At 33.0% G+C, this 22,279-nt stretch overlaps 3 protein-coding genes across 3 annotated transcripts; 2 read left to right on the top strand and 1 right to left on the bottom strand.

Annotated features, from left to right (window-relative positions):
• Positions 1 to 5,575: 5,575 nt before the first annotated feature.
• Positions 5,576 to 11,212, bottom strand: LOC130612346 (uncharacterized). The gene is made up of 8 exons (XM_057433652.1): positions 11,053 to 11,212; positions 9,093 to 9,281; positions 8,628 to 8,735; positions 8,484 to 8,539; positions 8,233 to 8,339; positions 7,988 to 8,056; positions 6,900 to 6,938; positions 5,576 to 5,987 (listed from the first exon to the last, which is right to left on the bottom strand). The coding sequence occupies exons 1-8, from the start codon at positions 11,122 to 11,124 to the stop codon at positions 5,926 to 5,928; spliced, it is 702 nt and encodes a 233-aa protein (XP_057289635.1). The 5' UTR covers positions 11,125 to 11,212; the 3' UTR covers positions 5,576 to 5,925.
• Positions 11,213 to 11,909: 697 nt separating this feature from the next.
• Positions 11,910 to 17,369, top strand: LOC130612998 (uncharacterized). Its single transcript, XM_057434324.1, has 10 exons — positions 11,910 to 11,921; positions 12,611 to 13,073; positions 13,208 to 13,296; positions 13,383 to 14,053; positions 14,259 to 14,613; positions 14,695 to 14,770; positions 14,955 to 15,046; positions 16,277 to 16,383; positions 16,575 to 16,611; positions 16,956 to 17,369. The coding sequence occupies exons 1-10, from the start codon at positions 11,910 to 11,912 to the stop codon at positions 17,367 to 17,369; spliced, it is 2,316 nt and encodes a 771-aa protein (XP_057290307.1).
• Positions 17,370 to 19,180: 1,811 nt separating this feature from the next.
• Positions 19,181 to 22,073, top strand: LOC130612997 (uncharacterized). The gene is made up of 6 exons (XM_057434323.1): positions 19,181 to 19,262; positions 19,424 to 19,629; positions 20,070 to 20,876; positions 21,412 to 21,417; positions 21,686 to 21,747; positions 21,992 to 22,073. Exons 1-6 carry the CDS (start codon positions 19,181 to 19,183, stop codon positions 22,071 to 22,073), a joined length of 1,245 nt encoding a protein of 414 aa, XP_057290306.1.
• The last annotated feature ends 206 nt before the right edge of the window (positions 22,074 to 22,279 follow it).

Raw genomic sequence — 22,279 nt, 5'->3', positions numbered from 1 at the left:
TTGGTCCTTCACGCATTTGTAATCAGGCTGAGACTTCCAGACATACTTGGAGCTATTGCTGCAACTTTTGTCTAGGTAAGGTTGAGAACCTTTCCGGCGGGATTATGCAATCACTGTGTCATGCGACACTAACCCACATTGAATCCATTGCCTCAACAATTCGCTCAGTTGAGTACTGTATACAGTCAATATCCTGTCCTGATGACCGAAGTATGTTCCTCATCAACATTGCTGTTTACATCGACGTCGCCGTTAAGTGTCGCTTTTTCTGGGTCAAAGTCAGAATCTTTCGAATATTCATTTCTTGTAACACAGTTTGCTGCTGACAACACACTTCCTTGTTCTGATATATATTCCAAATGAAAACGAACCACGCTAAATACATAGAGCTACACACTTAACAACCTTGCCATTGTTTCAAAAGCTAAATAATTACCTTTTACGAGTGTTTCATCATGAAGACCAACAGAAGAATTTTTTAATTAATATGGCTGGAAATATTGATAGCTTATGAAGATGTATTGTCAATACCACTGCCCAATTCAACAGATAAAATGAGGCTCCTATCTCGTGCAAGTTTGGTCTGACTGGTGTTGATGACGCAAGTCGTACAACGCTAAAGTACAAAGTTGTATTAACTTTACAAAAGAAAGTAAGCGTTACCTTTAACCCTTAAAATAGCTTTTTATACCGTGTTATGTGTAGCTGCTTGTTCAGTTTACCGTCGTGACAGGTAAGATCAAAATCTGTTTAGAAATGCGGTGAAAACTACAACTATAATCTTTCGTAGTTTTTTTTTTTTTAAATTTCACTTATTTGTTTGTATGGCTTTTATAAAAACGGTTTGCTTAAACCCTGATGACATAGTGAGAAATGCATTTATTAACAATAAAGAAATAGTGCCAAACTAAACCAATAATCTGGTTTTAGGAATATCATAAATTTGTTTACAACGTTGAATTTTAAAACACTGCATTAAGAGTCTTCCGCTAGGAACTCAAACGATAGTAGAGCCTCTTCAATAATCGGAAAGAAATAATCTTTAATTTATTAGATTTTGTGTCGCTGCTAGCGCTCAGAATATAACAAATTGGTTCACTCTTATGTGTAGCACGCTATGCCTTACTACTAAAGTTCTTCGTTTTGCTGTACTTTTGTTGTGCCTGAAGATGGTCGGTACGGCATCTGGATTCAGCCTACGGCGAGTGGCGTATCTAGTTTTGGATAGATCAGAACACAACTACTGCTTCATGGAACAAGCGTACTAATACAAGTCGGAACAAAAGTAGTCAGTGCAAAGTGTGATAGTGGCAGAAGTGTCTGTGCGTAAAATTGCAGCCTCCCCTTTTTTCGGTGGCACTGGACTTTTTGGTAGCATGTGAAATAACACATCATTTTTGTTATAACTAGCGCTATTACTAATTTTAAAAATTCACGTCACAGTTTTGGATGGAAAAATATTTCGTTTTACTGCCACACTTGTCTATCTAAATTAAAAATCCAGCAGTTACGTAATAAAGACACAAAGAGAATAAAATGTCTGATATTGTGATGGAGATTTTTTAATGCAACAATGGCCTCGACATGCAAAGAATTATTGGAAATTTCCCATTTCTGATATGCAAGTAAGAAGCAAGCCGAACTTTCACAATTTAAAAGTAACATTTATTGTGCAGGAAAATCTGTACTTTGACCTTTAACCTAATAATCTATCACAACTTATGACAAGTTAAAGGGGAGCTGGTGCGGCTTATGCGAGCTTCGGAAAAGTTCAAAGAAGAGAGGGTCGTATTGAAAGGAAATTTTTTGAAATAATAATGGATTATTATTAAAAAAAAGTTTGGTTATTTAAGCTTTTTTTATTGTTACGTTTGATTGGCAAAATATAATTTTCAATCCAGAAATCAAGAAAAAATTCTTCTCACGAGCAATCTAACAGTGCAAATCAATGATTAAAATAAAAAAAAAAGTCGCAGTATTCCTTTCAGAAATAAGATGATTTCCTTCACACCAGAAATTGGTAGTAGATGTATCATGTATAATAGACAAACAACTAGGAAAATTAAAATTTGAAAAACGAAGTAACAGTTATAAGAGAGAGAGCATTTCGATTTATATTAACCCGCATTGTGGCAAGATTACAATTAAAAAAAAAATCGATAGAATTGGTGACGTCACAGTTGGACACATACCAACAGAGTTTTTAAGATGGAAGCATCCGTTACCGCAATAATTGCAAATCTCGTTAAACTTAATTTTGAACAGTAGCTTGGAAAAATACTGAAACAGGAAGGGAAATAACGTTTGACAGAATTCAAGTCGGAGGATGGGGAGGTTGATGATCAGGGTAAAGAAACAATAGATCGTAATTAAATATTAAAGCTGTTGTTTAGGAAAGTTACAAATCTGATTTTCAGGAGCCTTAATTTAGTATTTTTTACTTCCTTACTTCTTGAGCGGCGTAAAACACGCCCCTAAGTGGCGTTACATTAAATTTAATAAGTGGTGGAATTAGGCTGACGTAAAAAGGTTCGCGGTAATTTAGGGTCGGCATAAAAAAGGGCCGACCATGTAGCATTATAATTTGAATAGTTAAATATTTATATTTTCTCAAAACTCAGCGTCGATACTATCTATATCCACCACAATAACACATGATAATAAAGTCATGTATCTAACAGAATTAACACAGCTCTTCGGAGAGGTAGTGAATGTAGAGTGAATGAACAAAACCCAAGTGATTTACTCTGGTATCTTGATTTTATATTGTTCTGTATTTCCACATATATCAGAAAACATATATCATAGAACTCTATATGTTCAATGTGTTCAAGATTACTTCTATAAATATTATTTAATTTCTTCCTATTTAAACGCATAAAGAAAGTAATTCGATAAGTAATTTTTATGGTCCCTGTTGAATCTACCGGCTCCTAGGGACCATTAAGACACCTACATTTCGAGTTCTGCCGAATTGATTTGGCTGCACGTTTGGAATTATGTCATTTTAGGTTGGTCCAGAGCTTAACCCTATTATATTTGAGCTTTTACAGTTATAGAATGTCTTAGTACAAACTCATTCCAGGTAAAAAAAGTTCTTTATGACGTCACAGGGATCAGAAATGACGTCATATATATGTAAAATTTTATGGTCCTGATAATACAAAAATTCTGATCTGCATTATATACACATTGTGTTATGTATCCTTGATAACACAAAAGCATTTATTAGCATATATAAAACCATTTTAGAATAAAACAACGCTACAAAACTGTTTTATATTGACTTTCTGAAAAATAAAATTATAAAAAACACAGACCTTGTATTTGAAAATGGCGGGAAATTCCAGAAAATTAAATTTATTTCGCAAAAATTTGCCGCGGCACTTTGTGCCCTCTATCCCCCCCCTGCCCAGGTATTATAGGGTTAAATAGCAATGTTCGGTAATGAGTTTTATAAGGAAAAGTGAAAATATGTGAAAAATGTTCAAAGCCTTTCAATAAAAAAAAAATTCAAATCAATTCTTTACAACACTATGAAGTAAACATTTATTCCCTATTATGATAAGTATTTTTATACATATAACATTTAGACAACAATAGTATAGAAACTACATTGATAATGATACCCGCTCCACATCCCTTTGACCCCAATCTAAATAGTGTCCTGATGTGGTCTGCGTTTATTAAGACCTATTATGCCTAATGTCTATTTTAACTGGCGACAGGATAACGTCTTTAAACACACGTGAAATAACACATTGTTTCGTGTGAGTAGAATAGCCTTCATTTCACGCATATTTGGGATTTAACGAGTGAAAAGTAAGTACTAAAAACTACAAAATAAGCTCGAATTAAATTTTAGAATTCTTTGTTTTATAAATTTCAGCGAAATTTGGGTTCGTACGACAAAAACGAATAAAATAAAGGCGTAATTCTTGAGAGGTCATAAGTCCAGAGTTCAAATTAGAACCTATTTGTTAATGTTTAAAGTTTTCTTGATTACCAACATTATCACTTTTCACGATTACAAGAACGTTGTGCTTTACCATATCAATATTCGTGTTTTATTTCATAAATATTATCATTAATTATTAGTATTGTAAACTGTAGTTTTATTGAATCCAAAGAAATGATCTTCTTAATTGCCTTACAGAAATTTAAAGAAGCTTAAGGCAACGTCCATTATCTTTCCAAATGATTTAAATGGAACAAACAAAATCAAATCTGATTAGAAGCACGTACAAAATTAATAACATGGCGATCTTTTTTTCGTATTTTTTACTTGAGGTATCTATCCACTAGCAACATTTTTTCTTTGTTTTACGTTAATAAAGTCAAACGCATTACTATACACCATCACCAAAATGGTTAAAGGAAGATATTGTTAACGGAACAATACCACTCATACCGCCACCCTCTGCTTCATAGCGTCAGCTACAAATACGCGAGATAGGCAATACCAAATATTTTAAAAATTTAGATTTAACTATTGTTTCAAGATTTTATCAACCTCGTCTTAAGGGCTTTTCGGCTTTACTTTACATTGGGACGGGAAATTTTATTTATTTAGGATGCGTTTTATTCAATAAGAGATTAGGCGTAGGTGGGTTTTTTTGCCAAACAATACAACGTGATGAAAAAATCTTCAGACTGTGGGACAATAAATTAAAATTAATCTGCTAGGAAACTTTTCTTTTTAAGAATTGACCAACAATGACAACGAAAACCTTATCTGCTGTAAACAAGTATAATAATCTTTTACGACTGTCTAATTGCAAGTCCTGTCATTTGAAATTGCAACCGCGCACCTTTTCCTGTTTCAGGAAATGGAATTAATTTATTAATTCGAAGGCAAAATCATTCATTTAATATGTGTCAGCCGAAAGAATTACTTTGTTGTTACTCATCCAAACCGATAAAATCCCCAAAAGTGCTGGGTGAAATGTTGTGTTGAAAACGTGATCATTGAAATGGAAATTATACGTTTCATTAACAATCTTCTGCATCCAGTTTTAATTTTCGTTAATTAATCTGTAAAGTAAAATAAAACGTCACTAGAAAATTTTTAAAAAAGGGCTATCCACTACTCCCCGATACTGTATTCAAGCCTACAATATTTGCATGCCAACTACTGCGCATGCGTGATCATTGACGTAAATACCGACATATCTTGTGGTTATTTTGTGATTAGATGGTGAATCGTAATTATTACGTGGTGACTATTTTAAATTATTGTGGCGTGATTAACGCGTTTCCGGAAAAAAAAGTTCCCGCCAGTGTTTATTCATTCCATTATTGATTTATTTATTTAAGTTTAAACTTGTTGGGATGGTTTTTAAGCGTATACTAAACGGTATTTTGATGTTAGGGCGTCATTGTTTCAAATCTTTGAATGACATTATTATTTAAATGATAGGTTCTAATGACAATGGAAAGGAAATGATAAAACGGATGCAAGCACATTTGTCACAAAAAATAAAGACTCTTATAATTAATCTTTTACAGAATGTATAAGCTGGAATTCTTATCGTATTTTCGATTGCATGATTTGGCTGCATTGACAACTAAATGATTTTTAAAGAATAAGTTTCCATGTTTTCTTATTTCATAGAACAATACATATGTGCTTTTAATCCTAAAAATTTAAACGTTCAGCATCCTAGTAAAAATACATAACGCATAATATACCAATATTATTTGAGCTTATTTATTCTTTGAGTTCGTTACTAGCTAGCTATTTTATGCGCAAAGCAACCGTAAAAAACCATAGAAAAATTCTAACACAGCAAAATTTCCAACACCGTTAAACCAGTTATCAAGTATAAAGATAAAAAATTCGAGAAATAAATGTTTTATCCATCCCCTGTGATACTTCCTTATCGCTACTTTGGCTGCAATTTTTAACAGAATAACATGTCTTGTCTAATAAAATCCGACTGCTGCAACTAACACGAATGCGAAGGATAGCAATAAAGTAGATGATCCTAAAAAAAACAAAAAAAACAACTTAATTATTCAGTTTTTCGTGCCGTGAAAGTTTATGCCATGTGCCGTTTTAAACAAATGAAATGCGTTGCATCAAATCCTTTCAAACTGTCTTGGATAGTACAGCCAAGACCGAAAATGCTTAAGCGTGAATGTCAATAAAGGAAAGTAAGGGGAATTTTATTTTATGCTTCTTTTAAAACAATTTCCTCTTCTTTTTTTTAAAGAAACTTCTGAGCTAGTTTAACACATTCAGGCGCGGATTTAGACTAGGTCAACCCTGTAAGGCGACCTAGTAACAAAATGCCGAGGATAGAAATCGAATTCTGTCGAATTGTGTGCATTACACAACCTGCACCAACCAGTGGTGTAAAGACAGGATTGGTCCCTCAAAAAAATGGAAAAGAAATTAATTACCGCAAGCTGCCATGGGTTTTTTAAAATATAAATTGTATCATTTTTACATGTCCCAGTCCCTTTTGGAAAATTTTCTACTTTCCGGGTAGATATTATTGCTCCCCTCCACCTCCGTTCAAATCGATTTTGCTTACTACGTATCCGATTTCAATTTCAATTAGTTAAAAAGAATTTGGTGTTTTACGGTAACTCTTTTATCAGGTAGGGTTATACACGACACAGAGACTTCTTCAAATGGCAAAGCATGTGGTAAAACAATTGGACAGTTTGAAATGAGTAAAAAAGACAAGGATCAAAAATGCAAAAACCCCAAAAACAACACATTAAAGACATGCTTTGTTCCCAGTTTTATAAAAGTTCCATTTAAAGTTGAATTTAAAGCATCTGCATTAGTCTAACAAAGCAAGAAGAAGTTTTGAAACCATTCAATCTAGACTTTTCTAATGCCGTCTAATACTTGTCGCTAATTTGTAAAAAATAAATTTACATTTTACCTGTGACAACAGCAGCATCAGTAGCTTGCTTGGGTATAGCTGAAAAAAAACACGTGTTGCAATATGTAAATTTGCTTTTTCAAAATGACATGTTTCTCAATTAACATTCTCACCCATGGTACAAATATTTTCATTTCACTATATATAAAGTCGAAGTTTATTCCTTAGCAAAAATAATATATGCAAAATAGTTTTTTAGATCTTAATCTTGCTATACTTATAATTAACTTAAGAAAATAAATGAATGTGGGAGAATAGAAGGTGGAATTAATGCCAAAGGATTTTTTACTCTGCATTTTTTAAACAAGGACACACATTTGCTATCATTGATTTTTACTAATTTCCGCATCCTTTGTAAATTTTCTATAAATTGAGTATATGTCGCTTTAGACATAAGATTAAAATAGCTACTAATTCAGAATTCTTAATTCTATAACTTTATAAAGAATATGCTGATTCGTAATTACGAATTAATCAGCATTATTAATATAATATTATTCGATATTTGGTACAATTTTCAAGGCCCTAATTTCATACTTAAATTTGCAATCTGTTCTTCTACAAAAAATTTCATCACAGAAGGTTAACTTAACAGTTGCAAGTCATCCCTTTAATAATAGCCGTCGTCTGTCTGTGTGTCCGCGAAAGGCGCGTCCTGTTACGGGAACACGAAATGCTATACATAAAATGGACATTCTAAAGCGGACATTTCTTTCAGGTTCTGCACAGTTACTTCCCCAGAATTTACCTCTATAAAGCGGACACAGGAAAATTTCGACCAGCTGTCTAACATTGCATTCACTTTCATTCTTACCAAGATTTATGTTCTTCTCCCCTACTACCTAATACGTCCAAAAACGTCTTTGTTTACCGAAATTTTATTTCTTCAGGCAAAATTATCTAACCGAAGAGGGGTAAGGGTAAAATGGACATGCCTAATGGATTTCCCCCTTTAAAACAGAATTCTTTTCGCGCTTCTTAATGAAGAAAGAAAAACCTCTCCAAAGGCGGACACCTCCTAAGCGTACAAAATTTCTGGTCCCTTAAGTGTTTGCTTGAAGGAGGTTTTACTGTATTTAGAAGCTTACCGAAATGCATCCAATTAACCGCTGGAACAAAAGTTCTACCCGTATGTTTGGTCACAGCTTCCCCTTTAACTAAATACAATATAATGAGAATAAAATGAGAAAAAAAATGAAATGCAATATCCAGGAGGTTTAAAATCTCCTTGGTACTATCAAAAAATCTTTAAACTGCTTTTCAAAATGTACTTTGAATTGGTACTATCGAAATGACATAATCGCGCAATGTTTATATCAAACTACTAGCTCACCATTTGTACCAACGTCCCCATAAGCAATTGCATTTAGCAGAGAACTTGTAAGGTTGTGTTGAACCATGATACTGTCTGCATCAACTATATTCATTTTTCTGGTGTAGCTATAGAATAAATATGCCATACGTCGTTCTTATAGGGGACAATAAATATGTTGGTTTTAAGAACTTGCTTTTCTGTAATAAACTAGCTATATTCGATATTTGTACAAAAAAGGTGATACTTTAATAGAGTGAAAAATATCTTACTAGCAAGACGTAACACCACCATTACTCGTCAGGTCAACGACAGTCACATCTTTAACCTGCAAAACCAAAAAAGTTGAGGTTTTTAAACGTTAGAATGTAATGATAATGAAAAGGTCAGCACGCGAAGTAAGAGAAGCAAGGAACCTGAGAGGATGTCTTTGTTATGGATGGTGGGGCTTCAGCTTCTGTTGCTCCGAAGAAAGCCACAGTGGTTGCACTTGGGTTTGAGCAATATACACCTTTGATTCCATTCTAAATGTAAAAATAGCACTGGCATAATAAACGTTGTTTTATGGCTAGCTGTCCGAAGATTAAGTGATTTTGCTTATATAAAAAACCTACGCTTAAATGAACATTATAGGAAACAAATTCTCTTTCCTGAAATGTTAAATTCTACGATTTTAAATTACAAGATTTCTTTTTTACTTATAAATGGACCTGAAAGATATCTATGTTCAAAAAAGTTCGATCAACTGCCGCAATTTTTTTAGTTTCAAAGTAAAGGTGTCACAAATTTTCAAAGCCAAAAAAGTTACATTAAAATTCGAGGATGTACACTGCGAAGTTTTATAAACTCAAGAATATACAGTTACGAATGGAATAACCTACCATTTTATCTACAGTTCCACCTATTTTTTGTCCAAATCCCATCCATTTTTGGTTGGTGGAAAGGTAAAAATGCATTTTCATGTCAGTACTATTATAGTAATACATCGCAATCCCTTTGCAATTGGTCTTGTTTGTGCAAGCGGTGTCAAATTTGATGCATCCGATTTTATTGCCACAATAATCAAATTTCTAATAAAAATAATCACCATAAGTATAATATAGCGGCTGTAGATGCTCTTTCGTAGATTTACCCATTCAAGCTGAAGGATTTTTTCACGATGTCCAGCCAGGTGAAATACGGTGTTACCGAGGGCGGATATATCTGATATACAACAAGAAGGGTCATGCAATATCTATTTTATTATGTACCTGATTGACCCTTGAATGTTGCCTTTTGTCTTTTTTAAAAATGAGAAATGCTTTTGTAGAAGCTCCAGACTTATATGATTAAGTTCAAAACAAGAATTAATACTCAAGCTATTCGAATGATTGAAATTAACATCTGTATTGACAACAAATTATACTAATATTTGTAAAACATTATTTTTAGCTGACAATGAGTTCAGCTGTGAGCTAAGCAGGTGTAAGTGAGCAGGTACTTTTATGTTTACAGAATGGTCTTAGCGCTTAGCCCATAATCAGTACTAGGCTTTAACAATGAATTTTGTTTTTCAAAAATATACATATTTCTGGCATATTAATGTAACGTATTTCTGTTCCAAATCTTGCCCACTAATGTCTACATAAAACACTAAAAAGGTTAATGGTTCAAAGCGACAATATAATACAAGCTTCGCTGCTGCAATCATTTTAGAACACGTAGTGTGATAAGTTCTTAAGGACAGCGCTGAAGTTTTAATGAAATAGAACATTTTTTTTAATAACAATACACGTAGAAAAAACTAATGATTTTTACACTACCTAAATAATAGTTTTATGCTAGTGAATTTCTTTTTGTTCACAATTGTCACATGAAGCTCTATTTCGCCCGCTCCTTCTTCCACCCAAGTAATATAATTACTACATGCTAGAAGGCGAATACGGATTTACAGAATCGCAATGCGGGACAGACAAATTCTCGTTGATTGTTTTAGGGGCTAACGACTAGTTTAGTGTACTTTTTCATCAATATGTTATGTTATTTATCAATTTTTATGAAATTCCAGACGTATTTTGTTGAAATATAGCGCGAAAATTTAAAGTTTCTTCTTACATGAATAATTTATTATATTCTTAAAGCTAGGGAACAAGTCAGAAGTTAGAAGTTGTGTTTCAAAATTTATAGTAAGACACTTTTGAATCTAGGAATGTTATATCTAGATGTGAGTAAATATTCTTTTTTAATTATAACACTCATATCAGGAAATTTACGACATTATGTAATGACTTTAAATTATGACATTATGATTGGTTCAATGAACAGATTATTTAATTAATGCATTGCATTAATTAAAAAAACGTTTAATTAAGGCGGGCCTGTTAAAATAGATGACTTTGCAAAATATTGCTGCGGACAAGGAAATGTTGTTCAGGGAAGCGTAAAGCCTAGTTTTATATTTATATAAAAAGAATTTAACATATTTTCAAAAAGATAAATATAATTCGCAGTTCAATTTTTATTTGAATCTAATAAAGTTGATTTAAGAAGTAATTTTATTTATTTATTTTACAACATCAACGATTGCCTGCCAAGATATTTGAGCAGGTTTTATTTAAAAGATTAAAATTCTTCACACAAAAACAGTATTTTGAGCAAAATGGTTGCCTATTATTTGCGAAGAGTGCTCAAAATATTCCAGGCTATTAAAAATGCTACTTTTTTTCGCGAACCTATAACTACGGATTTTTTTAAAGTACAAAATACTGTTTGTTGTAATTGAATCAAAAAATTTACAGTAGATTTAAAAATAATAACAAAACATAGAGACACGAAAATAAACTAATTAAAATAAGTACTTACAAAATTAGCCATGTTCGCGAAAGCTTGTGCTAAAAACAGCACTATACACGCATAGAAAAGTTGCGAAGCCATTTTGGATGTGTTTCGTATTTTCAGCACAGCCTTCGATCTTGGATGTTTGCTTTGAAATGAGATTCGACAATCCTTTATTAACGTAACACTTAAACATCGTGATGTGAAGTATTTAGCAATCAGAAGCAAGTGATAAAGCTAAAGTATCCTTATCTGTTTACACTTCCATGTTGATTATTTGTACTTGATTTTTTTATACTACATTTTTATCTCTCTGTTTATTTGTTCTCTGGTTTGTTTGTTTGTTTGTTTTGTTTTGTTATTTTGCTTTTGTCTTGTTACTTTAGACAACGAATGAAATGAAATTAACGGGAATGAGAGATCATTTTTGGTATATCTTATTTGTCTGAACAAAATGGGAAACAACTCAAAATCAATTGGAAGGTTTAGATGTAATCCCTTGTTTAGCATTGCTTTACGTTAAGAATTTTAATACATAATTTCTGGATGAACCGTTACTGCACAATGCGCTCAAATAAAAGTTGCGCCATTTTTTTTATCTATTTGTGTCTTATTTCATTTGCGCCTGATAGTATTATAAAAACAAGCTTCACGATAACCCATTACTGCCTGAAGAATCAGTACTTTTTTATTTCATTCTTTCGTTTCCGTGCGATGGTATGTTTCATTTCAAGATCAAGTTCTTTGATAATGTCTAATGCTACCTGAAAATCACTTTTTAAACTTCCTCTGCATGCTTGAGGTCCCTTTGTCATGCGCGTAACGCTCCAGTGTTGTGTCACACTCTTCTGTCGCAGCGGTTACCATGTCAATTAATGGGAATGATGCCACCAAATGTCATTAGATTGTTGCATTCATATGCATTTATTAACTTTTTCATTATTAACTTTTTGACGCAGTTTACATAATTCAATGTAGTCAAAAAAATTTTTAGACATTAAAATGCAATTACATTTATATTATTCAGAATTATGAACATTTTTTTTAATTAGTTGTGTCCAGCTCTCTTTGTTAGAAAATGCGTCATTTTTGCTAAAAATGCCAGTCACCGATATTTTTTAATGCTAGTGATAAATGAACGATGTCTTTTCGGGTTAATTTTGTTTTCAGTTTTAATTTTAACTTGATTTAAGAGAATAAATTGGACTAAAGAAAGATAAGAATTGATAATCAGCACTAAAAAAATCGGTAAAAAAAGAATTAACAGCCTTTGTTATTTGTCAGCACCATGACTCTTCAAAACCAATAAATAAAATAAAAATTTCTATCGTCTTAAGCCATAATTGACAGTTAATCGTATCTTTTACAGCTTTTTGTTTGTCTAATCTCTTTTTTATAAAAAAAATCTTTTTGAAAACCAACATAAAGAGCGTCTTAATACACCGTATTATAATATGGAACAAATTTGCTCAGACTTTAGTATCACGACAGGCAGCTTTTCCGCATTCCATTTAAATATCAGAAGCATGCAAAAAAAACTTTGAGTCTTTTAGACATTTTCTTACAGACAAATTAAACATTTAAGGGAATTGTCTTAACAGAAACATGGTTAACTAACGAATCCTTTAGTTGTGATCATAACTACCAGCTCACTGGTTATAAAAGCATCCATTTTGAGCGCAAAACAGGCAAAAAAGGTGGTGGAATATGTGCGTTTGTGCATGATTTCTTCTCATTCAAAGTTAGAGAGGATCTTTCTGTTTCTGATAATGACAATGAAATCCTTTCCTTAGAAATTGAAAAAAAAAATGGTTTACTTGGCGTGATTTATAGGCCGCCTAGTGGAAATATCAAATTTAATTCCATATTAACAAAAATGCTTAATGTGATGAATCGTGAAAACAAACACGTGTTCCTAACAGGTGATTTTAACATAGATTCCTTAACCTACGACACAAACACTAACGTTCAAAATGTTGTCAACACTCTATTTTCTGGTGGATTTATACCGACAATTAATAAACCAACACGAGTAACACCTAGTTCCAGTACAATTATTGACCATGTTTTCCTAAATTGTTTTTAAATGAAAATACTACTTCGGGCATCATTCAAACAGATATTTCCGATCATTTCCCTATATTTTTTACAACAAAAACTATAAACTGTAACACTTTAAAAGATAAATCTACAATCATCCACAAAAGGATATTTAAAGACCAAACCATAAGGGACTTCACTCAAACATTACAAAACACGGATTGGACAGATGTAATAAATGCTAAAGATGCCAATAAATCAAACGAAGCATTTTTAAGAATATACTCACATCACTATAACTATTTTTTCCTCTAAAGAAAATTACAATAAAAAATAAAAACATCCTTTCTCCTTGGATGTCTAAAGGTCTAATAAAATCTTCAAAACTTAAACAAAAACTCTATATAAAGCAGCTCAAATCGAGGTCAAGTAAAGATGTACATAAAACATATAAAAATCTTTTTGAAAAATTAAGAAAGCTTTCTAAGAAAAACTTCTATGCTAGAATCCTAACAAAATACAGAAATGACATTGAAAACACATGGTCTGTGATAAAAGAAATTATAGGCAAAAAACAACAACGCAATAAGTGTTTTCCTGACAAGTTGTTTGTAAATGGTGAACTGCTGTGTTGTGATAGAGAAATTGGTGCTGCCTTTAACGATTTTTTTGTGAATGTGGGACCACAGCTTTCAGCAAAAATTAAAACAAAAGTAGATTATAAAAATTATTTACCAAACTGTAATTTCCAAATGGGAAACTCGATTTTGTCAACAGAAGAGTTACAACATGCGTTCAAAAGCTTAAAAAGAAACAAATCTCCTGGACATGACGACATTAATAACAATGTTGTTATAGATTCATTTCCAGTTATTAATAATGTGCTTTATGTTTTTAAAACATCAATATCACAAGGAATATTTCCTGACGAACTAAAACAAAAGTGTAACAAAAGTAAAAGCAAAAGTGATTCCAATATTTTAATCAGGTAATTCAGAAACGATGTCAAACTACAGGCCTATTTCCATTCTACCCGTATTCTCAAAGATTCTTGAAAAAATTATGCACAACAGAGTTTTTCACTTCTTTACCGAGAATTCTATCTTTTGTAAGAAACAATTTGGATTTTGAAACAGACACTCCACATAACATGCGGTAATGCAACTTGTGGAGGACATTCATCAATCTTTTAGTGATGGAAAATTTACTTTGGGTATATTTATTGACCTATCTAAGGCTTTTGATACCGTTGATCACAACATATCATTAGGTAAACTAAATGCGTATGGAATAAGTGGGGTAACATTAAAATGGTTTAAAAGTTATCTGAGTGAACGAACTCAATACATAGATATTGGCGGTGACAAAAAAACTAATAAGCTAACAATTAAATGTGGTGTTCCACAAGGTTCAATTCTTGGGCCACTCTTATTTTTAATATATATTAATGATCTAAGCAATTGTTCTGAAATCCTAAATTCTATTATGTTTGCAGATGACACTAATTTGTTTTACTCCCATAAATGTATTAATACTCTTTATGAAACTGTAAATACCGAGATAAACAAATTATCGACCTGGTTCTCTGCTAATAAATCAGGGGCGGATACAGGATTTTTTTTTCCTTAGGCGGATTTGCGAAGCGAAGCAAAGTCAACGCGTAATTTTCGCGTAGCAAAAATTGCGCGTGTTAAATCAGCTGGGGGTCTAGGGGGGCGCTCTTAGCCCCCCAAGTCGGGTCTTGGGCAAAGACCCAGAAGCTTCAGCTTATTTACCTATCTCAGCACTCCAAAATGCAGCAGGCAGGACCTTTACAGGTCCATCTCTCACATGTTATTTGAAAAAAAAACAATCACAAAATTCAAATGAAAGCAAAATAATGTTTTCAGAAAAATTAAGGCTAAAATTAGCCAGCCAGCAAAATTTCTTCTTTCTTCCACATCCACAAAAATATTTGCAAGCGCGTTTTTGCAAGTTATGGGTGAATATAATAGCTTTTGGCTAATATTGAGGCTATAAATTCTCAGAAACTAATTAAGTACATAATTCTTTTAAGTCAGTATAAAAACGGTAAAAATTTTCAACATTTAATCTATTTAAAATATTTAATAACATAAAAAAGGAGGCCTATAAAAAAATATTCAAAAAACGACAACACAAAAATGCATATGTAAGTAAGCTTGATTTGTGTTATTATATCATAGCAACAACAACATAAACAACAACAGAAAAATACAATAAATTAAAAAAATGGCAAGGTTATATAAAAATTTTTTACAGGTAAAGGGCAGCACAACTTAAAATTTGGATTTTCAAGCAGCAATAGCTAATTAAAAACAAACTTACAATACAACAACCTACGAAAACAAAAGAATGAACACTGATTTAGCAGAACATTCAATCAAAAAATATTTAGCCCTATTAGCTTAAAGCAAAAAAAAACTGTTTTTATTTATCGGTAACCATTTCTGGCTCACACTTTTAAAATGTTCAATCAAACTTGAAAATACCTTGTAGCTAATATGTGATAATTACTACAAATACTTGAAATTTTTAACAATACAAAATCATTCAAAAACTGATATCGTTAACTACATTATTACACATTTTGTGTCCATAGGGTGGTAATAAGTATATATCCTAAGTCATTTTCGTCTTGTTAGTAAAATCACAAACATTTTCCATGCCTATCAGCATGACAACTTCTTTAGTGAAAATGTGAAAAACCTTGCCTTTCACCCATTAAATAATTGAAAGTGAAACGTTTCATGTTCACACTTGCTAGCACAGCAATAGAAAGCAATTGTGTATCTTAAAAGTAAACATATGTACCTGAAAGCGTAGCTAGTAGTCATTAAATTGATGCTATGATTTTTGTTAAGTCAAAGCCTGCTTTTCTGCCAAATTGCTTTTCTTCTGCAATCACAGGCGACACAGAGAATAAATGTTTTCCAGTAATGTTTCTTCTTAGCAGCATTGCTCAACTTTATTCCGCAATCATATATTCAAAACTTCCATTAAACAGACCGGCTACCGAGTGGCAATAACAATAAGAAGAGTAAATTATTCCTACGCACCCATCCCCTAATACCAATCTTTCTTTCACCGTAAATTTCGACGACTTCTTATTAAAGAAAGTCCAAAAGTCCACACCACACCTCGGCGAGATTTTTCTCGACGTCATAATTCTTTTGTTTTTCTTTTGTTTAAGAGAGTCCAAAAGTCCACACTTCGGAAGTCGACTGTTTTTACGGCAGAAAACAGAGGAATCGAGAGAAACAAAGTCAGCGAAATGCGGCAAAATGTAGTTCGACTACCGTAAGAACCATAGTACTTCGGCAAAGCACATCGAAGGAGAGTCGAGCCTCGGCAAACACTCCTGAGTGGAGATAAAGATCCTGGGTGCAAAGGAATCTTATTAAACGCTTATAATAAAAATTATGCGTTGCTTAAATCAGCTTCTACATTTAGATACACATGATTTTCTCATTGGCAAAATTTCTCCTTAGGCGAGTGCCGAAGTGGCCGAAGTCTAAATCCGCCCCTGTAAATTATCACTAAATATAAAAAAAACAAAGTATACATTATTCCACACACCACAAAGAAGAAAGGACTTGCCTATTGCCCTACCTAAACTAGAAATAGAAGGGAATCAAATTTCACGGGAGATATCCACTAAATTCTTAGGTGTGATACTTGATGAAAATTTAAAGTGGCACCAATGCATATCTATGGTAAATTTAAAAGTTTCAAAATCTATTGGCATCCTTTACAAATCACGTAACTTTCTAAACAGACAATCTCTAATACAATTGTATTACTCTTTTATACATACTCATATTAATTACGCTAACATAGTTTGGGGTAGCACTAATAAACCTAAAATATAGTCACTTTACCTTCATCAAAAACATGCTGCAAGAATAATCACTTTTAAAGATAGGCTGACTCATTCCAGACCATTACTTCAGTCAATGAAAGCCTTGAATGTATTTCAACTAAATATCTTTCAAACGCTTTGTTTCATGTACAAAGCAAAAAATAATGACACACCTGAAGTATTTAATAATACCTTTCACATTTCTCATAACAAATACACAACAAGATCTGCAGGTCAATACTATCCACCATTTAGGAAAACTAAAAACAGTCAATTTTCCATTTCGTACCGCGGACCACACATTTGGAATAGCTTTAACAAAATTAAGAAGTCAATTTTTGTATCTACTTCAGAGAACATCTTTCGATGTAAATTGAAGAATCTACTTTTATTTGAATTTGAGAGCAAAACGACTTTCTTCTAATTTGAATTCTTTTTCTTTAATTTTGATTTCATTCTCATTTTTTTAATTTCATTATACTTTTGTTATTTATACCTAGCTATATTGATTAGGATATATTTGTTGTTAATAAACTTGTTTGTAACGTTAAATAGTAAATAGCTACCTTCTCACAAACAGGCACTGCGGAACTACGCTTTGCGTAGAAATAACAGGTTCTCGATGATAAGACTACTTTTGTCTTCTGCAAGTCACCTGGCTTAGTAAGGAAAGTTGCAATTAATCCGTAGTATTGTATGTATATGTTACGTATATTATATAAGTCTATGGAAACTTTTGTAACTATACCTTTTTTATGCGAAATATGCCTATATACGTACAGTATGGTTTTATCTGACCTAATAAGTTATAATGATGGCTTAGACAATTATTGACCAGAAGGATTACAAACCCACAGTGTCAACATGTTCATATCGACACTAATGTAAATATTAGTCAGTCTTTAAAATGATTGATATAAGATTGTAATTGACTCAACATATGGACCGTTGTAAAAAAACGGCGAAACTCTTAACAGAAATTCGGAGTATTTTAATTTAATAGACCAGACACTTTATATGCTGTTGGTAAATATTGCATAGCATAATAACTCTTGCTAACTTAACAAATTTTGCGGCTGGATTGGCCAAAAATGTTTTTATCAAAGCCTTTCTATGTCATAACATGTTCATTATTGCCCTTTTTCCATGCATCCTGAATCTACCAACTGAATTTACCCTTTAAATTTTAGTTAAGGCAGCTACATTGGAATTTCTTTTACCCAGAATCATTGGGTGCAAGAAAGATTAACTGTTCAGCTTCAGGAGTTAAAAACATTTAAGCAAATGGCATCTAAATTTCTTTAGATTTTTATTGAAAAAAACAACCAAAAGCAGAAAACACGTAAACGAAGAACCGATACCATTAATTAGGTCTTTTGACTAATTACGATAAACTAATTCTTGATATGGGAAAAATAAAACCAAGAGACTATTTTTCAAAAAATTATTTCTTCGAAAATATGTATATTGGTAGTCAAAGAGATGCGGGAAAGACAGTGCTTTCTTTACCACGACTTATTATCTACAAATGCTTTCCAAATAATCAAACTTGAACGATTCGTTCTACTTCCATTTTTTTTTTACATTTCTTTCTCCAGTTTTGTTTTCGGTGTTTTCTCAATGTTTACTACGCGTGTCTGTAAGAGACAAAGTGGTTAATCCTTTAATGTCATATCAACAAAGCAGTGCCTTTTTTGTTGACGTTTTGATGTTACGCACAACGTTAATGCATAGACTGACGTCAATAAAAGTAAGCAATTTATTTTCTCGTCCATTCGCAGTCGTTTGCATTTCATTTTAAACTTTGAGGCCAAATAACATGGAAACGAATGGAAATAACTGATAAAAATGACACCAATCTTCTAAAGCTGGGCCATTCCACCTTCATCAACGTTGCTGGCCCTGCCCAATAACGGCAACAAAAAGGAAGCAAATTTCTAAGAATAATTATTATTTGTATCGGCGCGTAATTGCTGACGTCATTCAAATGAATATTCTCATTCCTTAATTTTCACATTTTCTGTAACCTCATAAAAAGATTGAAATGTGTTTAAAATACCACTATCTGCTAAAAATTCAGTTACTTTAGTTCTAGAGCAAGTTTTGAATTATTTTGCAAGCATAATTTTTATAAATCATAAAGGCTGAAATACACTATCATTTTTCAATGATCATTTTCCAATGATACATTCCAATGACATTAAAAATGACAAATTTTGGCGCGAATACACTATCATGTTTTTCTTTGCAACATGGACTCTGAAGAAGAAAGCAGCTGCTGTTGTTGTGTATATTTTATCAAAAAAGAGAGCCAAACGTAGGAAAAGAAAGCAAAGAAATGTATGGGTGAAATAGGCGAAATGAACTTGGCATCTACAATACTCTCGTGTATGAACTGCGTGTAGAGGAAATTGCAGAGTATACGCGATTTTTAAGAATGCCGCCGAATATTTTTGATTAAGCTCCTAAATCTCATAGAAGTTGACATTGAGAAAAAAACAACGCATTTGCGAGACCCAATTCCTGCTAAAGTCAAAGTAGCCGCAACTTTGAAGTTTTTATCATGTGGGATAAATTACGCCGAATTACAGTATTTATTTCGCGTTCACAAAAGTACTTTATCACAGTTCATCCCTGAAGTTTGCGAAGCTATTTACATGCAATTAAAAGAAAAATACCTCAAGGTAAATATATATTTCGTTCAGTAATTTATCAAACGTACTAAACTAGCAGTCACACATTAATACCCTGCACTTTGTGAGTCCTCACTTTCTGGATTGAGATCTGAGAAACTTTCTCGACTCTGATAAGTGTTTTGATATATGTTCACTGGGTGTCGGTACATATTCTGTAAAACAGGAAAAGGGTGGGTAACTTTGTGTGGCATGTGTTGAAGAGTTCCTTGGCGAGTAATCCCATCTGAGCTTGAAAAAGGAGCGCCTGTATTTTAACTTTAAGGTATTCTTTTTGCATTCTGTCTGGAATGGCTTTTAGACTCTCTCCAAGAGTGCGACCGTAGAGTTCATTTGCACTCAGTGTTTTCCGGAACTGATATCGCGTGCTTCAATATGTATTTTCTGCTGTATTTTCATTGTAGTCAAATTCCTATAATAAATTTGTTTAGACACCATGTACAGAGGAGGAATGGCGGAAAATCGCGTTGCAGTATGAAGAACTTTGGACCTTTCCAAATTGTATTGGTTCTATGAATGGCAAGCACATTGTCATAAAGCAGCCAAAAAATAGTGGATCGTTTTATTTCAAATATAAAGGCACTTTCAGCATTGTTCTGCTCGCCCTTGTCGATGCAAATTACAAATTTATTTACGTTGATGTGGGTTGCAACGGCAGGATTAGTGTTGGAGCGGTGTATCAAAATTCTATACTTTCAAAAGCCATACACGACAACGTTGTCAATATTCCACCCCAAAGGTTAGTAGGAAACGGGGAATATTTACTACCACATTTCATAGTCGCAGATAATGCTTTTCCGCTAAAAAAATATATCATGAAACCCTATGCGTTTCGGGGCTTATCTCGTGAGAAACGAATTTTCAACTACCGATTAAGCAGAGCGCGCCGTATAGTAGAAAATGCTTTTGGGATATTAGCAAATAGATTTCGCGTTTTTTTGTCACCAATGTTGCTACCACCTGAAAATGTAAAAAAAGTCACGCTAGCATGTTGTGCACTTCACAATTTTCTTTGTAAGAAAAAACCCTCAGAGTATTCACCACCAGGGTCATTTGATGTTGAAAATTTGAAAAATGGTTCCGTCCACAGTTGTGAATGGCGTTCACAAACACAAAGAGGAATGGAGTCGATTAATTTTGCTGGAAGCAACAACTACAAAAATGATGCGAGAATTATTAGGGATAAATTTTGTGCGTACTTTAACTCCACCGGTGCTGTTCCATGGCAAGAAAAATTTGTCTGAAATTATTACCCACCATCGAAGAAGTTGTTTTTCTTGGGACGATGGAGTCACGTAGGAATAGCAAGGACTGAAAGTATGGCCATTTACTTTTGTAAACATCATCTCGTCCCACAAACTGGGCTTGCTTCTCCAATTCCAATAAAATTTTTGGTCGCTTCTTGCGTTAATTACTTGTTCAAATCTTTGTTTTTATCTATGTTTACGCCTAAACTACATCGCGTGCAACAAACACGTGTGCGAAAACAATGGATTCGATTTAAAACAATAGAAAAAAAATGTCATTGAAAAATTAAAAGTTGAACATGTTCAACTTTTAATTTTTAAGGATCATTGGAAATGAGAGCGTAAAAAATGACATTTTTTCCTGTATACACTATCATTTTTCAATGATAATTGGAAAATGATCATTGAAAAATGATAGTGTATTTCAGCCTTTATATTCAGAAATTTGTTTACTTGTTGCCTTTATTTTGTAGGGCCTATAACATCGGTCTAAAGTCCCCGTTTTGTAAATGTTCTTCTATTTAAGGATAATGTAAACTAACCCTTAACTGTGGTAAAGACACTCGCTAAACACGCCCCGATTTTTCAATGCATTTTACTTTCGCAGTTAAACTTATAATAACTCGTCTTTTATCGGGACATTCTAGGAACAAAAAATTTCTAACAAAGATATCTTTTAATTTATCTCTTCAACACAGCACTCGCAGCTGCTACTGGTGACAGCCCTTGGCAGACTGATCATTCTAGTGTTTTAACAGTCTACACCTATTCTGTACTGTTTCATTCCATTTTGACTACAGACAACAACTATTTCGTCACTTGCGTTATGTTCAGGGGCACAAATTGTTATTAATTTGTGCGCGTTAATAAGTTCCGCTTTTCAACAAAGGGTTGCTTGAAGTCAGTACTACAATCGTGTACCAACAGGCACCATTTCACGTGATTGATAGCTACTTTAAATAGAACGAGCACTGCTTTCAGTAAGTTATTCCCATTATTGAACTTGTTCCATGATAATACGGGTGAAGGAGATCCTTAGAATTTGGATTTTCAGGACAAAAATCTGAATGTTATAGGTTAATCTTGACTTTATCTCTTTAATACAGCAATAAGGCTGTCACGGGTGACATGATTCACAAAATGCAAGCTAAATATGGTGGAGATGTAAAGCATCCATATTATGGTTGATCATAGAATGAGTTTTTAATTGGCGAAACGTCAACTAGCAATATTAATACTTCGCGGGGTAAGTTTGTTTCATGCTTGTTGTCATGATGATAGTGATGGCGGGGCCTTATACATTCTCGTATCCGCTGTAAGAGCTGCACACGTAAGACTTTACGTGTGTTAGCAACATAAAATTTTCAGTCTGGTAACTATTTTCCATAACCTGA

The sequence above is a fragment of the Hydractinia symbiolongicarpus genome, chromosome 10 (assembly GCF_029227915.1).
Source record: "Hydractinia symbiolongicarpus strain clone_291-10 chromosome 10, HSymV2.1, whole genome shotgun sequence".
NCBI lineage: Eukaryota > Metazoa > Cnidaria > Hydrozoa > Anthoathecata > Hydractiniidae > Hydractinia > Hydractinia symbiolongicarpus.
This window is presented reverse-complemented; position numbering and strand designations above follow the sequence as displayed.